The sequence below is a fragment of the Haliotis rufescens genome, unplaced genomic scaffold, assembly GCF_023055435.1.
Source record: "Haliotis rufescens isolate VD_foot unplaced genomic scaffold, xgHalRufe1.0.p SCAF_6, whole genome shotgun sequence".
In the NCBI taxonomy this organism is placed as follows: domain Eukaryota; kingdom Metazoa; phylum Mollusca; class Gastropoda; order Lepetellida; family Haliotidae; genus Haliotis; species Haliotis rufescens.
The window spans coordinates 55,523,831-55,545,675 of NW_025964334.1; the positions used below are offsets into that span (position 1 = coordinate 55,523,831).

The 21,845-nt window shown below is 41.2% G+C and overlaps 1 protein-coding gene across 2 annotated transcripts in view; it reads right to left on the reverse strand.

Moving 5' to 3' along the window:
- The window catches only part of LOC124146866 (UHRF1-binding protein 1-like), a 140,437-nt gene that overhangs the window by 16,046 nt on the left and 102,546 nt on the right, over window positions 1-21,845 (reverse strand). For both annotated transcript variants that reach the window (XM_046517381.2, XM_046517380.2), the window contains 2 exons: window positions 2,928-3,034; window positions 169-237 (listed from right to left, as the gene is read on the reverse strand). In XM_046517381.2, coding sequence (XP_046373337.2) covers window positions 169-237; window positions 2,928-3,034 — 176 coding nt within the window. The remainder of the gene's footprint in view (window positions 1-168; window positions 238-2,927; window positions 3,035-21,845) is intronic.

The following is a 21,845-nucleotide window of genomic DNA, read 5'->3' on the forward strand; positions in this document are numbered from 1 at the left end:
AAGTCAGCGAGCCTGACCACCCGATCCCGTTTATCGCCTTTTAAGACAAGCATAGTCGCCTTTTGCAGCAAGCATAGGTTGCTTAGGACCTATTCTACCCCGGATTCACGGGTCCACTTTGATAGAGTACAGTTATAACTGCCTGACTGAAACAAGGACTGCACATACCCGGGGCATGACGGCCTCCACCTTGATGTCCACATGTTCTTTCCGGGCAGAAGTCTGATCATCCAGTTCCTGCAAGTACCAGTACATCAGGCTAGAGGGAGGAGCATGTCTTGCAACATTGCACCAATATTAGGAAAACCCCAAAAGGTCCTTTTTTATTATCAATCTTTAAGAAGAGCATGCACACCAAACACTATATATAACCTGCTAACAGTGAAAGTGAATAGATTGTATTAACTTCCCCCAACGACACCTTTATAACATGTCAAAAACAAAATCCAGGATCAATTGGGTTTTATAGTTCTTGTTTGTTGTTCTGTTTCCCAAGATGTGGCTCTGGCTCCAACCTTGTTCTGGGGAGGTGCCACTTGGTTATCCTTGATAGTAGGCTGACAGCTGATCAGTGGATGTTTTGATCAGGAACAGTGTACTTTGACCAGATGACCAATGAGTTTATACCTATCATATGCTATCAAGTTAGGGATGTCATCCATTGGACTTCTGATCAGGAAGAGGACAACTTGTCCATGTCATCAAAGAGGTCATCCCTATCATAAGCTATCAAGGTAAGGATGTCATACATTCAATTTCTGATCAGGAAGAGGACAACTTGTCCATGTCATCAGAGAGGTCATCCCTATCATAAGCTATCAAGGCATGGATGTCATACATTTAATTTCTGATCAGGAAGAGGACAACTTGTCCATGTCATCAAAGAGGTCATCCCTATCATAAGCTATCAAGGTAAGGATGTCATACATTTAATTTCTGATCAGGAAGAGGACAGCTTGTCCATGTCACCAAAGAGGTCATCCCTATCATAAGCTATCAAGGTAAGGATGTCATACATTTAATTTCTGATCAGGAAGAGGTCAACTTGTCCATGTCATCAAAGAGGTCATCCCTATCATAAGCTATCAAGGCAAGGATGTCATACATTTAATTTCTGATCAGGAAGAGGACAACTTGTCCATGTCACCAAAGAGGTCACCCTTATCATAAGCTATCAAGGTAAGGATGTCATACATTCAATTTCTGATCAGGAAGAGGACAACTTGTCCATGTCACCAAAGAGGTCACCCTTATCATAAGCTATCAAGGTAAGGATGTCATACATTTAATTTCTGATCAGGAAGAGGACTTCTTGTCCATGTCATCAAAGAGGTCATCCCTATCATAAGCTATCAAGGCATGGATGTCATACATTTAATTTCTGATCAGGAAGAGGACAACTTGTCCATGTCATCAAAGAGGTCATCCCTATCATAAGCTATCAAGGTAAGGATGTCATACATTTAATTTCTGATCAGGAAGAGGACAGCTTGTCCATGTCACCAAAGAGGTCATCCCTATCATAAGCTATCAAGGTAAGGATGTCATACATTTAATTTCTGATCAGGAAGAGGTCAACTTGTCCATGTCATCAAAGAGGTCATCCCTATCATAAGCTATCAAGGCAAGGATGTCATACATTTAATTTCTGATCAGGAAGAGGACAACTTGTCCATGTCATCAGAGAGGTCATCCCTATCATAAGCTATCAAGGTAAGGATGTCATACATTTAATTTCTGATCAGGAAGAGGTCAACTTGTCCATGTCATCAAAGAGGTCATCCCTATCATAAGCTATCAAGGCAAGGATGTCATACATTTAATTTCTGATCAGGAAGAGGACAACTTGTCCATGTCATCAGAGAGGTCATCCCTATCATAAGCTATCAAGGTAAGGATGTCATACATTTAATTTCTGATCAGGAAGAGGACAACTTGTCCATGTCATCAGAGAGGTCATCCTTATCATAAGCTATCAAGGTAAGGATGTCATACATTTAATTTCTGATCAGGAAGAGGACAACTTGTCCATGTCATCAGAGAGGTCATACCTATCATAAGCTATCAAGCTAGGGATGTCATCCATTGGACTTCTGATCAGGAAGTTGACAACTTGTCCATGTCATAAACTATCAAGGTAAGGATTTCATACATTTAATTTCTGATCAGGAAGAGGACAACTTGTCCATGTCATCAAAGAGGTCATCCCTATCATAAGTGAACAAGGAAAGGATGCCATCCAATGATCCTCTGGTCAGAAGAGGACCCTATGTTCCTCAGTTAATTGACAATGTAAATGATGTTCAATTCTTAATGTGAGCACATGCAGTCTCCTGAAACCAAAGTTGTGGCTGGGTGTCTTGGATTACACACAGGGCACTCCAATACTTTACAAGAATGGATCCTAGCATCTTCCTGAGGCAAGAACGTCCACTAGCCTGTTTTTCAAAGTCTTGTTTCCACCCTTGCGTCATCAAGCCCACTTTCCTGTACTAAATATGATTGGACTATCTCACATATCGATAGTCCAATCAGAGAACGTTTCACAAAATCAACATCCACGACTGGTACACCTTCGTATGAAAGTGATTAACCGCTGCCTGTCTTTGTTTACGTGAATATCTCTTTTTCATCTTCAAAACCCCTAAACGATTGCCTGTGTTTTTGTGTGATGAAATCGGGAATGTTTTCTTTATCGGATCGACTAGGTAGTCGCCATCTTTGTGAAGCTATACGAGACAAGAACAGCTATCTGGCTAGATATCATGTTTTCATTACAAGGGGCACAACTTGTGATCTACGCAAGGTGGCGCCAGGGTCAAACCAAGAAAAGTGGCCTTGATGTGGCAAGGGTAGAAACTAGGCTTTGATATAGGCTAGTGGACACGCTTGCCTCGGGAAGATGGGGTCCTAGAGGACCAGCTTACCAGATTCTGTGAGAGACTGAGCATGAAGTAGTTGGTCCAGAGCAGGGTTAGAAAGTCCAGGGTGAGCCTCACTGGGTTCAGCAGAATATACAGGTTGGCATGCGGAACTGAAACAGAGGGCGAACACATTACCTACAACTCATACATCATGCAATCCTATTTCACCCATTAATCCTGGAAATAACAAATCATGTGTAGTGTTATTAGGGCCAGGTTAGCTAACAATACTGTAGCTCATGCATGATTTTGTAAATCATGACGAATTGATGTATTGATGGCCAAATCCAGATGTTCAAACAGGGCTGATGGCTTTCCTGGAAGATAAGGAGCGCTTGTACCCGGTCAATACTGTTAGATGTTTATTAATGGATGTAACACAACACAGTGAAGCAGCTTTGTTTGATTGTCCCTCACAGCTCCCAGTACACAGATTGTTATGGCAAATGTGGAGAGCTAGATCACTCCAGTAATTGTTTCGGAAAGCCATACTGAATGTGGTACTTACACAACTGCCCTGAACTAATGGGCAGACGGACAGGGGAAAACATTGACCCAAGTCTTGGATTTGATCTGTAAACATGACCAAGGACAATATAACTTTGAATACCAACCAGGCCTCAAAGTTGTGACTAAAACGGCTGCCAATGCGACCTAAGTTTCAATTTGTGTACTGTCTATAATTCAGAGGTAGCCAATTGACTACCTTGAAAAATATCTTGTGGCTATCTTCTATTGCTACACATATGTAGACACAATTGTCTGCTACTAATTGTACTCACAAACAACGCCTTCTAAAGTCAACAATGAACCGAAATACATAAATATTGATGAAATTAGTATTTTATTTTAGTGGATAATTTATTGGATAAGCAGGGATATACCTATATAATCTAGTAACATAAATTGCATCATTGTTAGAGTCACAAATAACAAAACTCAGGTACAGTTTCCACTAATATACGATTCCAAGATTAGTGCTATGACTTGTACATATATAATAGTTATTTGATAAAAGATCATTGCTTTTGGCTACCTACAATATTGGCTTGACATTTACAGATTTTACCACTGGCTACCTGGAAAAAAATACTTGTAGTCATATGGCTACTTGGTAAATATTTAAACTTGGAGGCTTGCCAACTTGCCTGACTTAAGTGTTACTCTATTTGTAAATTAGGAAAAGACAAGTAAAGAACACCTAAACATATGTCACAGGACATTGTCTGAGACAGCTTGTGCCAAGCCTCCATCATATTCTGAATCGACATGAAGTTCTTATTCACTGAGTATTCTAAAGATTGATTGAGTATGGTTTTATGCCACTTTTAGCAATATTCCAGCAATATCACAGTGGGGGACACCAGAAATGGGCTTCACACACTGTACCCATGTGGGACATCAAACCTGGGCCTGCGGTGTGATGAGCAAACGCCTTAACCACTAGGCTACCCACTGCACGTATTCTGAAGAATACTGCAATATGGAAGAAATCGAATATCTTTTCATATATTTCTTGGTCAAGGAGATATAGATATAACAATATAAAAGAATCCAGATTCATCAGTACGAATGATCCACCTCTATCTTGCTAATGGGTTCTCAAGGAGACATCAATGAAAAAAGTTTATTCTGGTCTGGGTGAGTGGGTCAAGGGGACTTTCAACACAAGTCCACGGAGGAAATGACCAGAAATATGTTCCTGACACAACTGAATCAAAGGATGAGTATGGAAAGATGAAAGATTTTGTTGTCGTCAGTGACAACACTTGTGATGGAAGTTGTGTGCAGCAGGGCAAGACTTTCAGTTGCAGAACATCCACTGACACGGACAGAAGCCAAGGTGAGACAACTTGTGTTGCTGTATTTGTTTGTTTGTTTTGTTTGTTGATTAATGCTGCACTCGGACAATAGTCCAGCTATATGATGGCAGTCTCTAAATAATCCAGTCTGGACCAGACAATCCAGTGATTGACATCATGAACATCGATCCACGCAATTGGAATATATCAACCAAGTCAGTGAGCCTGACCATCCGATCCCGTTGGTTGCCTCTTATGACAAGCATAGTCGCCTTTTACGGCAAGCATGGGTTGCTAAAGACCTATTCTACCCCGGATCTTCACGGGTTCCAAAATGCATTTGAATCATTATTGCACTGTTTTTGTTATCATCTGTATTGGTTCTGTCATATATCTGAACAGTTTTAAATTTAGAAAAAAAACTTTAAACGTAAGTTCAAACCCATTTTCATGATGACCACACATGCTAACATTGTACCGTTATTGTCCCATCAGTTACGACTGTTTTGATGTCAAGCATTGAAACATTTTAAAGTTTCAGTGATATAACCCTTCATCACATTCCATCAAGAAACAACATGAATTCTAATTCATATGAAACATTACTTATCATCTAAACATTTCAGTGAAATAGCTCAACCCTTCATCACAATCCCTTCTGAAACAACTGGCCACAGCTGTGAGGCGAGGTGAAATGGGGTTTAACGTCGCGTCCAAAGATAATTGCACTTATATAGCGACGTGCATGCACGTGTGTGTGTGTGTGGCTGCTTGTACTAGTTCGGACTGATGCCGATTTATAGTGCTAGCCCACTGAGATACCATGCCGCAGTTTAACATGAATACCCCACTCAGACACAATATAGTGACTCCAAGCCAACCAGTGCTTGTTTTAGCCCCTTAATGCCGAGTGCCAGACAGGGTAACAACAAGTACCATCTTTTATCGTCTTTTGGTATGACGCGGCCGGGGATCGAACCCCGACCTTCCTCTCTCTGGGCAGACGCTCTACCACTGGACCACGGAGGTGGTGCCACCACTGTGAACTCATGACCAAACAACATGCAATCATCTAAACATATCAGTGATGTTGCCTGACTCTTCATTATAAACCTACTGTCACTTTTGCCCTTGTATTGTCTATATCTTTCTATCTCAGAATAACCTCTTGGAAGTTTTTACTTTTTCCAAGTAAGACCTCATCTCGGGGATGAGGTTTTACTTTTTCCTAGTCAGACCTTGTATGAGATCCTCCTCTTTGTTTGTAAGACCTGCTGATTTGATTAGCAGATGGATTTGGATTTCAAACATGTTCTAAAATGGAAGAGAAGAATTGGAACTTTTTAATTATGTTTGACGGGAATCGAACCTTCAACCCCACATATCATGTTCAGTTTTGTAACCCACTGTTTTCCCACTGGGCCACCGGGGCAGGAGGGGAAAGAATGTTCTGTTTTAGATGTCATGACTTAGTTTTGTCTATGCTGCACGTGTTTCTTCTCTTACACGCTTTGGTTGCATTCCTTTTATACTGCGACACACTATTGTTTCACGAGACATTTCAATGTTTTCTTATTTTTTCTGTTATTTCTTGCATTTAGACGGTTTATAAGTGAGGTAGAGCACTCCTCCTCGGTTATGGTCGTGGAAGTAAGACATCGGCAATCTGGTATTGGTAATGTAAGTCCTCAGAGCTTTATGATTCCCTTAATTCCCTTCCAGAAACAAGATGGTCACCACAGTGAACTCGACCCTGACACAGGACACACTGTCAACTGGTCTCCGAGTGACACACTCAGTCTGCTCTCTCACCATTGCTGTCAGCGGGATCATAGGAAACAGTTTCACCATCTACAAACTGACACGGAAGCGCACGAAGCAGTTGACCTGTAACCTTTACCTCCTGAACCTCTGCATCAACAACCTTCTCAGCTCCTCCATCCTGCTGCCACTCCTCGCCGTCAACTCCTTCTTCAATGGATGGATATATGGCAACACCTTCTGTAAAGTCTTTGCCTATCTCATGTATGCCAACGTCTGTGCGGAGATCAACGCCCTCATCCTTCTGACCCTCAACCGCTACTTCAAGGTCGTGCACCCAGTGACCTACATGACCATCTATGACAACCGCCTAAACAATTCAGTGATGATAATTTTCAGCTGGACATTTTACTCCTTGCTCCTCATCCTCCCACTGGCTGAAATATGGGGGCAGTTCGGTTACAACTTGGACAAAAAATACTGTGCCGTTATCCGCAACGACAATTACGTTCTGTTCATGTGTGGAATCCTTCTGGTGACATCTGTTCCAATTATTTTCTGGAGTTATGCGTCAATCTTTTACACCTACAAGAAATCCAAGCAGAAGATAGCTAATTTCAAGGAAGAGGCAGACGCCAAGTCGAAGGAGCAGATGCCAAGTGCAGCATTCTCCTCACAGGAAGTGAGGTTATTACGGATGATTGTGTTGATCCTTGGTTGCTTCATGTTGACCTACATGCCTTATATGGTAATGACTGTGGCTGACCCTGCAATGTCTGTGGCGGGTAGATGGGTTCATACGATTGCTACCTACTTGTCCTGGCTACATGTGGCACTTAACCCTTGCATATATACTCTGAGGAACCCAGGACAACCTTAAATTAAACCTAGTCGTTGGTGAACCTAGTTTGAGACCATTTAGTTTGTTTGTTGTTTAATGCCGCACTCCACAATATTCCATCCATATGACGGCGGTCGGTAACATAATCAATTCTGGACCAGACTTTCCAGTGACTGACATCATGAGCATTGATCCACACAACTGGGATATGATGACATGCATCAACCAAGTCAGTTAGTCTGACCACCCGATCCCGTTAGTCGGCTCTTAGCTCAAGCATAGTCGCCTGTTATGGCAAGCATGGATTGCTGAAGACCTATTCTACCCCAGATCTTCATGGTAGAGACACTTAGTATATTATTTCAGTCATATCAAGGTGTGCCACATTAATGTGCAAGAAAACCTGAAGTGACGTTTAATGCTTTGGAACTCCACACACCAATTGGCATAGTCAAACAGACCAATAATCAGAGAAAATATGTGATTTTGTAAACCCAAACCAGCAGATCCTGGCACGGCAAAGGAAGGCAACTATGAAACTTGTACCCCCAAGTCAAATAGTTATAATTATTCAAGCAAGTGGGATAAAAATCATTTGTGAAACAAATCTAGAATGAATTGACTGTCTACTTAAATACACTTCTGGACGTGAACATTAAGATCGTTTCAGAATTTGAATACTTACAGTAGAGACATAACTTTAAACATGACTTTATTAACCATGTGATTATAGCTGCTAAAAAAAGGTATATGTGTATCTCGATCATCCAAGGAAAACACTTGTCTCTCAAAACGTTACTAAAATTATCAAGGATGTATCGATAAATTACAGGAAAAGTCAGGAATGGAGATTGAGTAGCTTGCCACTCATTTCAGTAACTATTACAACAATTGTGAAAATTCAATAAACGGAGAATTACTGAAATTTGAATTAGTTGATGAAGCTTTGTATTTTTAATATCTGCCAGAACCATCTCCATTTTCACAGCACAGCCTCAACAGTGTTCAGCAGCACATGGAAAACATCCCAATAACCATGTGGACCAGCCATGGAACACATCCCAATAACCATGAGGACCAGCCATGGAACACATCCCAATAACCATGTGGACCAACCATGGAATACATCCCAATAACCATGTGGACCAACCATGGAACACATCCTAATAACCATGTGGACCAGCCATGGAACACATCCCAATAACCATGTGGACCAGCCATGGAACACATCCCAATAACCATGAGGACCAGCCATGGAACACATCCCAATAACCATGTGGACCAACCATGGAATACATCCCAATAACCATGTGGACCAACCATGGAACACATCCTAATAACCATGTGGACCAACCATGGAATACATCCCAATAACCATGTGGACCAACCATGGAACACATCCCAATAACCATGTGGACCAACCATGGAATACATCCCAATAACCATGTGGACCAACCATGGAACACATCCTAATAACCATGTGGACCAGCCATGGAATACATCCCAATAACCATGTGGACCAACCATGGAACACATCCTAATAACCATGTGGACCAGCCATGGAACACATCCCGATAACCATGTGGACCAACCATGGAATACATCCCAATAACCATGTGGACCAACCATGGAACACATCCTAATAACCATGTGGACCAACCATGGAATACATCCCAATAACCATGTGGACCAACCATGGAACACATCCCAATAACCATGTGGACCAACCATGGAATACATCCCAATAACCATGTGGACCAACCATGGAACACATCCTAATAACCATGTGGACCAGCCATGGAATACATCCCAATAACCATGTGGACCAACCATGGAACACATCCTAATAACCATGTGGACCAGCCATGGAACACATCCCGATAACCATGTGGACCATCCATGGAACACATCCCGATAACCATTTGGACCATCCATGGAACACATCCCGATAACCATTTGGACCATCCATGGAAGACATCCCAATAACCATGTGGACCAGCCATGGAATACATCCCAATAACCATGTGGACTAGCCATGGAATACATCCCAATAACCATGAGGACCAACCATGGAACACATCCCAATAACCATGAGGACCAACCATGGAACACATCCCAATAACCATGAGGACCAACCATGGAACACATCCCAATAACCATGTGGACCAACCATGGAACACATCCCAATAACCATGTGGACCAACCATGGAACACATCCCAATAACCATGAGGACCAGCCAGGACTCACACAACCAATGAAAGAACACTTGTCTGGTACAGGTTTAATCACCCTGTCCTCTGCAGCACTTGCTTCATGGTGAGCAAGTTTTAAGTATTCGCTGTTTCCAAAATAAACTTAAAAAACGATACAATAAATCTGGGGGGTAATTTATTCCTTTACTTTGGTGTGTTCTGAATGCATTAAAATATATCTGAAAACCTTCTTAAAAGGTGAGACATTATTTGCATTTTTTTACAATAAAATGGCAACATCTCCTGTCGAATGTTTTTTTTGTGGTGGCGATTAGTTCTAATTTCTAACCAATTATTCAGACAATATGCAACATCACGAAGACAAAAAACATTCATCGGTAACTAGTTTATTGTTGAAACATTTCAGAGCTATTTCTTGTCCCTCCATCAGGTGAATACTGATTGAGAGTATTGAGTCAATATGTACTTGCTGATATGTTGACAAAAGGCAGGATTAATGTAAAAACAAATCAATATTACAAGGAAACCAACATGATTTATATAAACAGGAAGGATGCCAATTAAGTACAATGAAGGTATTTGATGGGCTGGGTGTTACACATAACAACACAACAGTGTATTTAAGTCCTTGTACATCATCCATGGTTTTAATATTACAAACTGGTTATTGTTTCGTTTCTTGATTAGTGATTCATGTTTAGTTGATTAGTTTTAATTATAACTTGTATTTAGACCAAATTATAAAGATAACAATGAGACAATCAACTTGACCATGTGTGGGTAATTATTGGTGATAGAACTGTTACAGAAGATTGGTAATAGAACATTAAAGTACATGCTATGTGGGTACATGCCTTGGTCTCAGGTAACGTTTGGTTATAGAACAGTAGAGTACACGCTGGGTAGGTAAATGCCTTGGTCTCAGGTAACGATTGGTTATAGAACAGTAGAGTACACACTGGGTAGGTAAATGCCTTGGTCTCTGGTAACAATTGGTTATAGAACAGTAGAGTACACGCTGGGTGGGTAAATGCCTTGGTCTCTGGTAACGATTGGTTATAGAACAGTAGAGTACACGCTGGGTAGGTAAATGCCTTGGTCTCTGGTAACGATTGGTTATAGAATGGTAGAGTACACGCTGGGTAGGTAAATGCCTTGGTCTCTGGTAACGATTGGTTATAGAATGGTAGAGTACACGCTGGGTAGGTAAATGCCTTGGTCTCTGGTAACGATTGGTTATAGAATAGTAGAGTACACGCTGGGTAGGTAAATGCCTTGGTCTCTGGTAACGATTGGTTATAGAACAGTAGAGTACACACTGGGTGGGTAAATGCCTTGGTCTCTGGTAAGGATTGGTTATAGAACAGTAGAGTACACACTGGGTGGGTAAATGCCTTGGTCTCAGGTAACGTTTGGTTATAGAACAGTAGAGTACACACTGGGTGGGTAAATGCCTTGGTCTCAGGTAACGTTTGGTTATAGAACAGTAGAGTACACGCTGGGTGGGTAAATGCCTTGGTCTCAGGTAACGTTTGGTTATAGAACAGTAGAGTACACGCTGGGTGGGTAAATGCCTTGGTCTCAGGTAACGTTTGGTTATAGAACAGTAGAGTACACGCTGGGTGGGTAAATGCCTTGGTCTCAGGTAATGTTTGGTTATAGAACAGTAGAGTACACGCTGGGTGGGTAAATGCCTTGGTCTCAGGTAACGTTTGGTTATAGAACAGTAGAGTACACGCTGGGTGGGTAAATGCCTTGGTCTCAGGTAACGTTTGGTTATAGAACAGTAGAGTACACGCTGGGTGGGTAAATGCCTTGGTCTCAGGTAACGTTTGGTTATAGAACAGTAGAGTACACGCTGGGTGGGTAAATGCCTTGGTCTCAGGTAACGTTTGGTTATAGAACAGTAGAGTACACGCTGGGTGGGTAAATGCCTTGGTCTCAGGTAACGTTTGGTTATAGAACAGTAGAGTACACGCTGGGTGGGTAAATGCCTTGGTCTCAGGTAACGTTTGGTTATAGAACAGTAGAGTACACGCTGGGTGGGTAAATGCCTTGGTCTCAGGTAACGTTTGGTTATAGAACAGTAGAGTACACGCTGGGTGGGTAAATGCCTTGGTCTCAGGTAACGTTTGGTTATAGAACAGTAGAGTACACGCTGGGTGGGTAAATGCCTTGGTCTCAGGTAACGTTTGGTTATAGAACAGTAGAGTACACGCTGGGTGGGTAAATGCCTTGGTCTCAGGTAACGTTTGGTTATAGAACAGTAGAGTACACGCTGGGTGGGTAAATGCCTTGGTCTCAGGTAACGTTTGGTTATAGAACAGTAGAGTACACGCTGGGTGGGTAAATGCCTTGGTCTCAGGTAACGTTTGGTTATAGAACAGTAGAGTACACGCTGGGTGGGTAAATGCCTTGGTCTCAGGTAACGTTTGGTTATAGAACAGTAGAGTACACGCTGGGTGGGTAAATGCCTTGGTCTCAGGTAACGTTTGGTTATAGAACAGTAGAGTACACGCTGGGTGGGTAAATGCCTTGGTCTCTGGTAACGATTGGTTATAGAACAGTAGAGTACACACTGGGTGGGTAAATGCCTTGGTCTCAGGTAACGTTTGGTTATAGAACAGTAGAGTACACACTGGGTGGGTAAATGCCTTGGTCTCAGGTAACGTTTGGTTATAGAACAGTAGAGTACACGCTGGGTGGGTAAATGCCTTGGTCTCAGGTAACGTTTGGTTATAGAACAGTAGAGTACACGCTGGGTGGGTAAATGCCTTGGTCTCAGGTAACGTTTGGTTATAGAACAGTAGAGTACACGCTGGGTGGGTAAATGCCTTGGTCTCAGGTAACGTTTGGTTATAGAACAGTAGAGTACACGCTGGGTGGGTAAATGCCTTGGTCTCAGGTAACGTTTGGTTATAGAACAGTAGAGTACACGCTGGGTGGGTAAATGCCTTGGTCTCAGGTAACGTTTGGTTATAGAACAGTAGAGTACACGCTGGGTGGGTAAATGCCTTGGTCTCAGGTAACGTTTGGTTATAGAACAGTAGAGTACACGCTGGGTGGGTAAATGCCTTGGTCTCAGGTAACGTTTGGTTATAGAACAGTAGAGTACACGCTGGGTGGGTAAATGCCTTGGTCTCAGGTAATGATTGGTTATAGAACAGTAGAGTCCACAATGGGTGGGTAAATGCCTTGGTCTCAGGTAACGTTTGGTTATAGAACAGTAGAGTACACGCTGGGTGGGTAAATGCCTTGGTCTCTGGTAACGGCTAGCTCCATCAAATCAGACAACATGATGCAGGGTTCCGAGATGGTTCATAAACATCCCTCCAATTCCCATCTGCCATCAAGTCTCGCTAATGTTACAATAATGACACTTATTCTTCCAAGGAGCTACCTCCTTCCACTGATATGTCATTTCTGACATGTATGATGAGGAACAGGTCTCTCTACTTGACAGACAAGCAACATTTACCTAATATGCATCGAACTAAGAACCGTGAGCTCACAGAATGGATTTCTCTTCTAAGAATAGGTTTTTTTGAAGATCCCATCCATCTAGACACAACATTCAATATCCAGATTCATAATCTGTGAAGAGATTAGCATTGTTATTATTTAAGTTGGTCTTCAATAATAGTTGTGTACAGTGATAGAAACTAACATTTCTGGCCCACTCATCTAAGTCCTTATCATGATGACATATAGCAATTCCCCTAAAAATGGCAAATTTCTACCAGTCCTTATGATACCTCAACTATTTGTCAGTTTGGTAAGGGCTAAGGACTAGTGCCATTTTCTAACGCTGGTGTACCTGGCCATTAATAGCATTGATACGTCGTAACTGTGGCCACCCATTATACATTTTATGAGGTTCAAGGTCCAGTCTAGATTATTTCACCTATATAGCACATGTATGTGGTTACTTGCACTAGTCCAAGCTTGAGGGTATTATAGTGCTATCCAACTGAGATACCATGGCACAGTTTTACATGGATATCCCAATCAGACAAAGAATACTTACTCCAAGACAACCATCCTTGTTTTATCCCTTTAATGCTGAGATTGGGAAACAACACATACCATCAATTAAGTCTTAACGTGAGTGAGTGTATTTATGTGTGCATGAGTGAGTGAGTGAGTTGGGTTTATCGCATGACATGCATCAATCAAGTCAGTGAGCCTAACCAACCGATCCTATTAGTCGCCTCTTACGACAAGCATAGTTGCCTTTTACGGCAAGCATGGGTTGCTGAAGACCTATTCTACCCCGGATCTTCACGGGTCTGAACAATAATTAAGTGGGTGATTGTTGTTTAAGGCCACAGTCAGTAATTATGTACAGCCCCATCACAGTGGCCTCCGATTCAAGGATTCATGCCGTGATGATCTAGATAAAACACTGCAGCCACTGCTCTCAATGAAGTTGACTTCTGTGACAAGCAAGAGGCTTATTCAACAAAGGAATCCCCAGCAGTGGCACAGATCATGCAGGATTCAGAACAAAAAACAACCCTTTGATCACAATGCCTTGGTTTCTGACAATCCAATTTCCCATGTCAAAACAATGCTCAGTTGGGAAACAGAGAAGCGACAAAGCCTTTTCCATAATCATAATCATCCTGTGCACATACATGACATATTAATTCAACTGAAAATCATATGCTCCTAACCAAAGGTTCTTCAGCTCAACTAGTTCAGGTGATAAGCATTATCATTGTTAAATATGAAATAATTTGATACGAAGATTAAACATCCACCTTCTATGCTTGAAAAGCAGAGTGTCATATTTGTAGCTCAGAAGCTGATACCCATTTAAGAGTGAGTGAATAATGTGATGATAGTTATTGAAATGAAACTGTATCAGGCCTGGAAGTGCAACCCAGTGGTTGACAGTGTTGCATGAAACTGAATATTTTGGGAACAATGAATACATTTAACCACACATCAAAACTTTGATCTTCATATGTAGTCGTGTACTATGTATGCATCCAAATACTATGTATATGTAGTAACTGAAGTTATCCACATAACTCACCAAAGATAAGGAAGTACTCTGCCACAGTACTGATAGAATGCACTCAGTAATTATCAAGTTGTGTGTCAGGGTATGGATGTGCTGGAAGTAGTACACACATTCATTTTGTTTTCACATTTACACATTTCTGAGCAGAGAAGAATTGATCCCCTGTATCTGATGCAAAGCTGGGGGACAAGAAAGGGTTGCTGAAGACTATTTCTAAACTGGATCTTAACGGGGAACAAGCATGGGTTGCTGAAGACCATTTCTAAACTGGGTCTTCACGGTGGACAAGCATGGGTTGCTGAAGACCAATTCTAAATTGGATCTTCACGGTGGACAAGCATGGGTTGCTGAAGACCAATTCTAAATTGGATCTTCACGGTGGACAAGCATGGGTTGCTGAAGACCAATTCTAAACTGGATTTTCACGGGGGACAAGCATGGGTTGCTGAAGACCAATTCTTACCCAGATCTACACAGGGGACAAGCATGGGTTGCTGAAGACCAATTCTACACTGGATCTTCATGGGGGACAAGCATGGGTTGCTGAAGACCATTTCTAAACTGGATCATCACGGGATGAAAACAAACCAATGCTAAAGAGTAAAATCAGGGACGGATATTTTGACACCTGTTTCTTCTTCATCTCAAGTCTTGACAGGATGTAGCCACAGGGGGGATGTTGTGATAAATTGATGTCAAGTGAAATATTTCCACAGACAGACATTTTATTCGGTAGTAAAGGCCAAATTTCCGTCAGAACAATCGAAGAGACAGAATAATTGGGACAAAGTTGCAAGACATATTAAACTGATATCAAGCTGGTAATCAGTCAGTCTCTTGTGAACAACATTCGTGATCAATAATTGGAAACAATACTTGCCTACGTGACCACACTGCAGGGAGCATTATTACTGGAACGACTTTTCTCGATTGGTATTAAATAATGATAAATTGCAGTGGGGGAATGTTTCCTAATTGAGTTTCCCAAGCGAACACCTCATAAAAACTAAACAATCCACTAAGTTTTACCATTGGATTTTTTCTTGTTCTCTGATAATGACAATCTTAACACAAGGTAACATTTGAGATAAGCTCCATGTCCCTACAACAAAAAATCCATGAGGCATGTTGCATGAAAGAATTGTTAGACAGACAGCATATAAATTCAAGAAACCTTTCCAACTTTCTAACTTTTCGTTAAAGTAAAATAATTTCCATCAAAAGTCATCGACACGTTTAAAGCTGCATTAGCTATCATCTGTCCACATTAGAATCACAGAGTCTATAATGCCAACCGTTACAAATGTTTTCCTGAGGCTAAACACCCTATTTGACATGTAATTTGTGATTTTCAGTCTACTATAAGCTATTACACCATATCACTGATACTCTTTTGTAGAAATCCCATTAATTCAGTTGTATTACATTGATGTTGATGGAGTGTGTGCGAAAGCTATTATCACTCATCCTCTACCGACTCTCTAATCAGGATGTATGCCAGCAATTAAGAGGACACAAAATACTGTGCAGTTTTAAACACAGCGCCAATTTGATTGCCCTTTCTGTATTTCAAGGTTTCAAGTTTCAGATTAATTTGATTATCAAACAGCTCATATATATTTCATGTAAATCATCAATGCATTTTTCCATTATTGCCTGAAGAAGTCGGAGGATTAAATAATATTGTTTTTTAAAATGATGACATCAGCTTAAAAGAATTTATCATCTTTAGCGCCATTGTCAGCTGGAGTTGAGAGTTTTTGCTTTTCTCTCAGTAGACAAAGGGAGTTAATTCATCAACGTCTGGCTATCAAGAAAAGGGACAGATTTATTCTGCAAGGATTTCCTCTATGGCTCGTCAACTGGAAAATTTGGCAAAAAACTAATGAAATTACAAAAAAAATAATTGTGTGTCATGAGTCGGCAGAAAAAAATAAGTATATTTTGATTAAGATTTCTTCTAATTTTGAAGAAAATAAGGTCAGTGGATCCGTGATCCAACAAACATAAAAAATGGTTTGATGTTCATCTACTTCGGATGTCACGTTATGAAGTCTCACAAATGGACAAGGCCACAATGTGAAACCATATTCTCAAATAAATAAGACCAATAAGTATTAAACCCTAACCCTGAAACACAAAACATGAACAGGGTTTATTATTTTCCAATAATCGAACCAACACAAACAGTTCCTTCATTGAGGAAGTAGAGATATCACTGATCCTAACCAGAAATCAAGAACATTTCACTATTGTCAGCCAAATAGCAACTGCCAGCAGTGGTTGGTTGGTTGGTTGGTTGGTTTGTTGTTTAACGCCGCACTCAGCAATATTCCCGCTATATGACAGCGGTCTGTAAATAATCAAGTCTGGACCTGACACTCCAGTGATTAATATCATGAACATCGATCCATGCAATAGGGATCGATGACATATGTCAACCAAGTCAGCGAGCCTGACCACCCGATCCCGTTAGTCGCCTTTTACGACAAGCATAGTCACCTTTTACGGCAAGTATGGGTTGCTGAAGACTTATTCTACCCCGGAATCTTCACGGTGCCAGCAGTAGCACCGGTGGATAGTACAAGTTGTAGCAGGATCACTCGGGGTACATCGGGTTTTATGCGTCCTGCGTCGGGTTTTATGCGTCCTGCGTCGGGTTTTATCAAACTTAACGAGGGAAGCATAACACCCACGTACCCCGAGTGATCCCGCTTCAACGAATTTATCTTACCGACATGTTTTAATATGACATTGTAAAAGAATTCAAACAAATTCGAAATTGATAGAAAACAGCTTTTCGATTGAGCTGAGGTTAGTGAGTGAGTTGGGTTTAAGGCCGCTTTTAACATTATTCCAGTTATATCACGGCGTGTCAGCTTAATGTTGGAGGAAAGCCTGAAGTGATGCAGGTCTCAGACGTTTACCACTTCGGTGAAACCCACGAGCATGGGTATGGTGCTGACAAACCTAGAAACATAATTTGGGCGAACCGGGATTCGAACCCACAATCATAGGTTTCTGGCATGCCCAAGGGACGCAACTCTGTACAGCGAATCGCGGCGCCTTAGACGATGCCCCGATGCCCCCAGCTGAGGTTAGCTTATGCTATGTCAAGTGACTTTCATTGACTTGGAAGCAGGGTTAAAGGAATTTATTCTGTCTCTCAGTAATCAATGTGCTGCCTGTATTGTTCATGGCGGGACATAAGACATATAATCCCTTCCAAGGTGGGTTACACTGTATTTTATCAAGATCACATGGACCAATCAGATCTCATCATTTTGACATGGAGGTATGATAACACCCATATCTTCCTCCTAATATAGAAGTGAAGTGGCAATAAATGCCAGGTAAACAACTTATCCAGCAACACAGATACATCAATTGCTACATTTATCAAGACAGGAGAAAGAAAGTGACACCAGCACTTTCCATGCACTAGGTGTGGTTTGCTGGGGTCACCATAGCCTTGCTCCAAGGCTGTACTGTATTTTGGTTTGGTTTGTTGTTTTTTTGCCGCACTCAGCAATGTTCCAGCTATATGACGGCGGTCTGTAAATAATTGAGTCTGGACCAGACAATCCAGTGATTGATATCATGAGCATCGATCCACGAAATTGGGATCGATGACATGCATCAACCAAGTCGGCGAGCCTGACCACCCGATCCCGTTAGTCGCCTTTTACGACAAGCATGGGTTGCTGAAGACCTTTTCTACCCCGGAATCTTCACGGGTCGCTGTACTGTAAGATAAGTCCATAGGTGTGTAGTAATCCTTATTACGGATTTTGCCTATTTAAGTAGAGTAACATTTTATCCAAATATAAACCCAGGGCTTAAACAGCGAAAATGACAGGAAGAATGAATATCCCATGTGTAATGAAACAATACTCACAAATCGAATGAAAGAGCAATTTTTTTAACACTTTAACATAAGGCATGATTTTCTTTTTCAACTATGAAAATTGAATTGATACCTGTCAAAAAATTAACAACAAACCAATATCGTAGTTATGCGTGTCTGCCCTATGCGTTTAAAATGTCTCACTGAATATCCAGAATATCTCCTACAATAGGGGTCCAATGTGTCTTGTAAATGTAGAAACCTCTAACAGTGCTTAGGTACAACATTGTAAAATTAGGCCATATATATCGCGTGCTACAATACATGTTGAAGAATATCCAGTACAGGAGATCAATTAAATTTTTCAATTTAATGTAAGCCCACTGGCTTAAAAGCATTACTTTTTTATATATTTTTTAGGTGCCTAGGCTGAATAACAAGGGGGCTTTAAAAATGTTTTGTTTGTTGTTTAACGCTGCACTCAGCAATATTCCAGCTATATGACAGCAGTCTGTAAAGAAGATCCGGCGTAGAATAGGTCTTCAGCAACCCATGCTTGCCGTAAAAGGCTTGTTGAATGAGGCGACTAATGGGATCAGGTGATCAGGCTCGCTGACATGGTTGATGCATGTCATCGATCCCTATTGCGTGGATCGATGCTCATGATGTCAATCACTGGTTCGTCTGGTCTAGACTTGATTATTTACAGACTGCTATCATATAGCTGGAATATTGTTGAGTGCAGGGTTAAACAACAAACAAACAAACAAAGCCAATACACATTCCTGTAGCGCACTACACAGCCCTATGTCCAGCACTATGGCTTGTCCTGAAACATTGGTACATGATGACAGGGTCCAACAGTACAAAAGTCCACTTGTCAGTGATAAGTACAATTGCGTAAGAACTAGTTACATTTAGTTGTGGATCATGCGAAAATACATAAATTGCATGTGATTCCATGACATCTGATTGGCTAACCAGGCAATATTCTTATTTTAGGTTTCTATAAGCCAAAAAAATATTATTAATGGAAGGGGCGGAGCTTATGTTACATGATATGTGCTGAACGATGCTTGCTACATTGTTTGAGGTGTTTATTATTAAATATGCAGCCTGTGAAGTTATGTGACATATTTATTTATAAGAATTGGCTTCAATTTGTTTACGCATTTATTGAGTTATAAACATAAAAATCGACAAGCAGACTTTGCGTATGCTGATTTACACAGTGTGTACATTGTTCTTAACGTTGATATCTCCATTAATGTAAAGAACATTGGTGTCGTTTCTTACATAAACATTAATTAACTCTCTGACCCTGCTGATGATGAATAAAATCATATAAAACACAATACATGAATTTATCAACATGTCCGTGCCCATTGCAAACCTCTCACATCTTCCATCTTGTTAGTTCAAAGCACAGGATCATTTGGCAACGGGGACCAAACCACCCTCAGAGGCTATGAACATGCATGAATTTTGCTAAAAAGTCCTGGGTTCAAAACAAATCAATTGAAACCCAAATAATGTGAAACAGACTAGGCGGCACAGTGAGATAGTGAATGAGGTAAATGGACAGAAATGAGACAGAGGGAGTGCACTTAATCATTTCTCTTTGAAATATTTCCACAATATCATTGGATGCAAGTGGTACATGAAGTGGGGGAATTTTGACTGGCGAGAAGGGAAAGTTACATTATTACCTTGTCAAAACACCAAAGAAATTTCATCTTATGGACAAATGCAAATTCCGAAAACCTCAAAACTATTTTTTTTTCCTTGTTTAACACTGCACACATCATTGACATCATGAGCATCGATCTACACAATTTGGATATGATGACATGCTTCAACCAAGTCACCGAACCTGACCACCCGATCCCCGATCGCCTCTTACGACAAGCATCGGTTCCTGGAGACCAATTCTAACCTGGATGTTCATGTTACAAAAACCCAATACTAAAGTGTAAAAACTGGGATGGATATTTGGAAAACTGTTTCTTATAGGGCTGGGACGAGTCCAAATTTACTACCCGGGTATCCGACCCCCTATTACCCGACCCTACCCGGGTACCCACTGTAGATCTCGAGAGTTGGGAACAAGATGTCTGATTGGGAATTGTTTCACCGCAGCCCAGGCAGTAACTATTTAGATACATGTATCAAACGATCTGATCGTGGGTACACTGAAGCGTTATCTTTACTCAAACATATGCAGCAAGTCAATAAGAATGGATGTATCGTCAGAAAGAAATGCGAACATTAGTGACATGTAGTGTAACCAGTGAGCTATAGCGAGATTTTGTCATTAAACAATATATCACATGACCAACCACAGGTCCGGGTAGTCCTGTGGGTACCCGGGTCCTACTCAGGACCCACCCGACCTGAGTTCCCGAGTTACCCGTCCCAGCCCTGACGAAGCCACAAGGGACATTGTGATGAATTAATGGCAAGTGAATTATTTCCACAGACAGACATTTTATTCAGTAGTAAAGGCCAAATAGCCCTCAGAACAATTGAAGTGACAGAATAATTTGTGAAAAAGATGCAAGACATATTAAACTGAGTTTTGTACAAAAAAGAACATGATTCAAAAACAATACTAAGGAGTGAATATGATTAAAATTCTTCAAATGTGGTACAATTGAATGAAATATCTGATCACATAGGGAGCTGTGTGACCTTTGACCTAACCTTATCAAAAACATATTTTGATAGTTATTGAATACGACCTGTCTCTAAAAATGACTGTCTGTAATCAAATTTGTTTCAATACTTAGTCGAGGTGTAACCCGAAAACATAAAACATCAACATTCATGAATAAAAACCACTGACGTCACATCGTCCTAATGACAAGCATCACAATCCCCTGCGAGTTGACCTATAGTCTACAGAGCGCTGATGAGTCATGTAATCCACACTGCAGGTGACTGTAGACCCCTCTCAGATATCACATCAGTTTTACAGTAGATTCCAGGAATATTCATACTTCATGTACTGGTAAGTGAGTGAGTGAGTATGGTTTTACACCACTTTTAGCACTATTCCGGCACTATCACGGCGGAGGACACCAGAAATGGACTTCACACATTGTACCCATGTCGGGAATCGAACCTGGGTCTTTGGCGTGACGAGTGAACGCTTTAACCACTAGGCTACCCGCCCGCCCCTACATATACTGTTGCCTGAGTGAGCGAGTGAGTGAGTTTGATTTTACGCCACTTTTAGCACTACTCCAGCAATATCACGGCGGAGGACACCAGAAATGGACTTCACACATTGTACCCATGTCGGGAATCGAACCCGGGTCTTCGGCGTGAATAGTGAACGCTTTAACCACTAGGCTACCCGCCCGCCCCTGCATATACTGGTGCCTGAGACCAAAGAACAAATAACATATTAATATCACCAGATCTC